This window comes from Phalaenopsis equestris, unplaced genomic scaffold (genome assembly GCF_001263595.1).
Source record: "Phalaenopsis equestris unplaced genomic scaffold, ASM126359v1 Scaffold000330, whole genome shotgun sequence".
Taxonomy (NCBI): domain Eukaryota; kingdom Viridiplantae; phylum Streptophyta; class Magnoliopsida; order Asparagales; family Orchidaceae; genus Phalaenopsis; species Phalaenopsis equestris.
In genome coordinates, this window is record NW_018164772.1 from 488,669 (window position 1) to 494,133 (window position 5,465).

The 5,465-nt window shown below is 37.6% G+C and overlaps 1 protein-coding gene across 3 annotated transcripts in view; it reads right to left on the reverse strand.

The window, feature by feature from the left end:
• Positions 1 to 4,975, reverse strand: part of LOC110025781 (pentatricopeptide repeat-containing protein At2g30100, chloroplastic) — a 15,994-nt gene extending 11,019 nt beyond the window's left edge. For all 3 annotated transcript variants that reach the window (XM_020726436.1, XM_020726435.1, XM_020726434.1), the window contains exon 1: positions 4,063 to 4,975. In XM_020726436.1, coding sequence (XP_020582095.1) covers positions 4,063 to 4,785 — 723 coding nt within the window. In that variant the 5' untranslated portion in view covers positions 4,786 to 4,975. The remainder of the gene's footprint in view (positions 1 to 4,062) is intronic.
• Between the last annotated feature and the right edge of the window lie 490 nt (positions 4,976 to 5,465).

The following is a 5,465-nucleotide window of genomic DNA, read 5'->3' on the forward strand; positions in this document are numbered from 1 at the left end:
TATATATATATAAGCAGAACAAAATTGACAAAGTTCATATACAATCATATGTCAATACTAACCTCAATCCTTCATGAGGAAGAAGTAAAATCGACAAGATTCAAATCAAGCAATTAAATCACCGATGATGTCCGTGTTGACTAAAATTTCAACTGAAAGGGTGCACATACATGAATTTGATCATCTATAAACATGATAGAGTTAACAAGGTGCATGTACAATCATATGTCAATACTAAACCCGATTCTTTACAAACAAAAAGTAAAGTCAACAGAGTTCATATCAAGCAACGAAACTACTAGTGATGGTCGTATTACTGAAAATTTCAACCAAAGAGTCAATTTTCAAATGAAGTTCCAAAAATAACAAAACAAAACACTAAAATTAAAATCAATCACCTAAGAGATTCAAACAAAAAAATCAAATATTCAAGTTAAAATTTAATTACTTAAAAGCTAAAATTAAATCGCATCCACCCTCCACAATAGATTGTTGAGAGCGACAAACTTTTAATTGACTTCAACTCACAAAGAAGTAATGTCATATCCAATGTATCAATATATTCACACACAAAACAATATCATGTTAGTAAAGACGTAGCCTAAGTCCTCTGTTCATGTGGTTCTTTTGTCAAGATTTAAAAAGCAGTGCACTACCACATACAGCTTAAAGAATTGACTCTATTAGCATTGCTCAAAATTAATGTCCCTCCAAAAAGACTACAATAACCTTGACAGTAAACACACATTGGATATACTCAACCTTAGGTCATTTTAAAATATCATAAGGAGAATTTAGGATTCACTCATATTTAACCTTATTTTCTAAGAAAACTTGAATTAACCAAGATTAGTCCATCAAGGTTACAATATGACATACGTAAGTCAAACGTTGATTAAAATAACCTAGATTAATGATTTAAGGTCCAACTGGTAACGCCATGCTATGCTATATGAAACAAATTGTAATTACAAACATAAAAAAGGACATACTGCAAATGTAATTGTCTATGATAATCCTTAAGTTGTGAAAGGGATGCACGAATAACTTGAGGAATTCTATTTTGCAATTCCATATGTCAACCTTCTAGCACAAAAGGATTTTGAAAAGCAGTGCATTACCATCTAGAGGCTTAAACCCATTTGTCCCTAAAACCAGGCTAAAGCATCCCAACAACATTAAGTAATCTTGCTAATGAGGCACTGAATCAATGAACTCATTAAATTAACCAGAAGGTCAATTGGTTTATATGATTTGCTTGAAGTTGTCCCTCACATTGATGTAAGCTAAATAACATTAATGGTCAATCAAAAGAATAAGGTAATATTAATTTGCAAGCTAGCCACTTTACTTGTTCTTTAGGGTTTGAAAATAAATGGAAAAAAAATATAAAACAACCATGATAGCAGAGTTAACCAAAACAACAACAGGAAAGCCAATATTATTTTTGAATTCAAATTGGAAATTACAACTGACTCACGAAAAATTAAAATTGCAACAATTGAAAACAAACAACCAAAGAAAATGCTTTGTGGGGGGGGGGGGGTGTTGATAGCGAAGATTTGGGCCTCCTAAATAAGGGGTTGCAAAGACTGGTATAGTGGGGCTGCTGCAAAAGGGGAATGCGGTGGGTTGTGGCAGCGATGTAGCTGGAACAATGGTAGTGCGGCAAGGTGACTGAGTTGCAGGGCTGCGGCAGTGATGCAGGACTGCTGAAAAGGTTGGAAGAAGGTGTTAGTATGGCTGGGACAGCAATGGCAGCAAAAATGATGGCTAGACTCCGAGAAAGGTAGCGAGCAAATTGTCCTTCGGATGACGACGGTGACGAGGAGGCAAGGGACAAAAAATTGAGAGGGGAGGAGGGTGGTAGCAACAGTAGGAAAATAGTAAAGTGGTCGTTTTCCAGTGGTTGCAGCAAACGACTGCGGCAATAGTGGAGAGAGAGTTGAGTGTTAGGATAGAGGACAATCACCAACTCGAACGAGATACAAATGAATCACCAGTCATCGTCGGATACAACCGTAGAAGGAAAAACCTGGACGCTAATGACTGTCCTAACAGAAAAATATGAAAAACTAACCCTAAAACATCATAAATATAAATCTATAATTATAGGATAGCGAGGAGTGACCCAAGAGGGCAGACTGACTCGACAACAGCGAAAAAAAATGGACTGGTTCCTTCCAAGTGTGAAAGCGATGGCTCGCATAGTCGAGAGACTGTCGCAGATCGCGAACAAGCATGGTACTGCAACAGGGAGTGGAAACATACGTTTCCGAGTACTCCTATGTCACACTATGAATAATTCAAAATATCATTTCATTTTTCAGAAAGAAAGCAACAAATCAAACACACAAAAATGTAAAAAATAACATTGTTATCTAAATAGCATTGTTATTTAGATAACAATATATTGCAAAACATTAAGAAAAATAGACCATAAGGCCAACGAGGATAGGTTAGAATGCCAATGAAGCTGAGAATAGCTAAATCCTAAACCCGGCAAACTTTACAGCTCCAAATACAACTTGTTGAAAAGCCACCAAAAAGATTGCAACTTCAAAAACAAATGATTACACAGTTAACATGCTTGATGTTTAGTGTTTTAATCTCTATTATTTCTACATCTTCGTGAATAAGAACAAATATAAAATTGTACATAATTACTTTTCTAAACTTTTTCTCCCCTAGCCTGCTCTTTGGCATCGAGCTTTGGTTGAATTTGGATGAAAAATGTTGAAACTTTTTATCAGATCCAACTAGCAAAGACTGGATGGGAATAACAATAGAATCCATCAACAAGCATGTCGACTAGAGAGAAGGAAGGGTGATCCACCAAGATCAAGGAAAGGGGTTGTCGGTTGACCAACAATAACACTAGTAATCTATTAGGATTTAGATGCATGTTTGTTGTTCCAGCAGAGCTTGAATATAACACTTGTATTGTAACAAGTTTTCATGTAACCATATTATTCTATTGACATGTGATGCAATCTTGATATTTTAGAAGTACAAACAATGTCAACTACAATAATTCATTATAACACAGTATGTTGCTGAGGTTTGAAGTGATGCCCTTAGTATTCTGCTCAACTTGGATGAAATATTATTATTCAACAAAACTTCATGTGGCCCTAATATTCTATCAAAATTTAGGTGCAATCCTAGGGGATTGTCCAACTCTAATAAACTGAACGGTCAGAGCAAGTCATAGTAAATATAAAGGAAACCCCTAAATCAAGACAAAATACCTAATTTTATGCAAATTGAAAGGGATGATTTATGACCATGAAGTTTTATTAAAAGTCTTGATTTACCAAATAATGAGGGAAAAATGTTAAGAGCCTTACTCATGGGATCACATGATGATGACAATATTTCTATGCACGCAACGCTTATGCAAAAAAAGTTGGGAGTGATGACATCTACGAGCTAGTGAAGTAATTTTTAGGACAAATATTAAAATTATTGCATTCAAAATAGTCATTAAATTTGTAAGTGTCCTTCATAGGAAGAAAGTGAAAAACTTCTTCACTAATAGTTAGAACTAGGGCTAAAATTTATGAGCATATCCCGAAATAATTTGTCTCAAGATGTGAAGACAAAGTGTTCAAAGTTAGAAAACAAATTCTCAAAGTTAGTAGACAGTTTAAATAGAAATACAAAACAGTACCATAAATCATCTATTTCTAACAAAAATAACGTTTTCTAAATTTAAGTATTTTGCACTTCGTATTCTCCTCTTGACATAATTGTATCAACATGTTGTCATATAACATTTTCCTAAATAATAATGCCCTTTTTCACGTAAGGGACAAACTGCAAGAAATTAATGACAAATTTCAAAATCAAAGGTAATCATTTTCATCATTACTCTATCGATACTCAAGCTATTTGCAATTTCGTCCGGACTCCGGACAGAAAAAAATGGCTCTACGAGAGATTCGCGTCACATACATAAATAAGCATGTAACTCAACCAATGATACAGAAAAAATAACAAAATAAGTTGAACAATATGGACAAATAGCAAGAGACGAGAGTAAGAAAACTAAAGACTCACCATCATCTTCCAGGCAACGTAGCCCACCGCACCGCCTCTTCCATTTTTCCACCCATCCTCAACACCATAAACCCCAGCTCCCTCTCTCCTCATGACATCCTTCACAAACACCACGGCCTCCTCCTTCTTCCCCCTGTCCCAGTACAAAGACACAACCTTTTCCACCATGTTGAACCCAGGTTCCAATCCAACGCAATCCATCTCGTTCAGTAGAGCCACAATATCGCCTACATCATGATCTTCACCAATAATCCGCTCTATCCACCCGCAGGCTATCGACACCATCAACTCCATCGTCTCCCCATCGACGCGGTTCTCCCTTCGTAGCCAATCGAAAACTTCAAGCGCGCAGAACGAATCCCTCCCCTCCTGCGCGAAGTAGACAAGCACCAGCTGTAGCTCACGCGCAGATAACCGGCCCGTCATTTCCGCGAGGACGTCCGAAGGATCCCGCATCATCCGCTCAAGTTCCCCGATCGCCTCAAAAAAGCTTTCCCCCACCGCCTCCTCCTCGTCGCTCGTCAACAGACGGCGACACCGGGCGGAAGCCAGCAGTTTCCTCCGGAGGGGTCTAACAGAGCAGCGTTGATTTCTGAATCCAGGTTTTCTAAAGTTAATAGGAATTGGGAAGTCGGAGATGGATATGGGGCGAAGAAGAAGCCTATAGTGAGAAGAAGAGGGGAGGCGGACGGAGTAGCCACCGGCGCTGGGAGGAAGAGCCATTAGCGAGCAGAGTTGCCGGAAATACCGGAGCTCTAGGGCCAGTATTTAGTGTTTTGAGGGAAGCGGGAGTGAGGGAGAGCACCGTCGAAGCTGCAGCCATTCAACTCCTTCCCGTCAATTCTTTTCTCGGTGGTATTTGGATGTTTTTATTTTTCTGCGCCACGTCTTCGTTCCGCAGCGAGAGGATCGGAATGGACGAAGAAATATTAGGCGCCACGTCTTCGTTCCGCAGCGAGAGGATCGGAAAGGTGAAAATTTTAACGAGGAAAAACACCGATTTAGTAGTGGCGATATTCCGCTAGGCTAATTGGGGATAAAATTAGAAAAAAATATTGCGTTGGGGGGGTTTTGATGTAAATTTTGGGAGTCTAATGAGGGGCTGGTTTGTTTGCACTTGTGATAGGTTTTGATTGGAATCGTGATGTGAAATTGTATCAGGATTTATGATGCAATAATTTTTCATAATCGGGACTCTCAAAATATACATACTAATGTGCAATGACAATGTCATAATATATTTGTATATAAGATTGATTCAACAAATGTAGTTACAATAATTGTAATATAATATATTATAATTTAATACATTGTGTGATCACAATAACTATAACATAATAGGCTATAAGCTGATAAAGTAAAGTATAATTACATGATCTATAATATAGCATACTAAAGTGTTG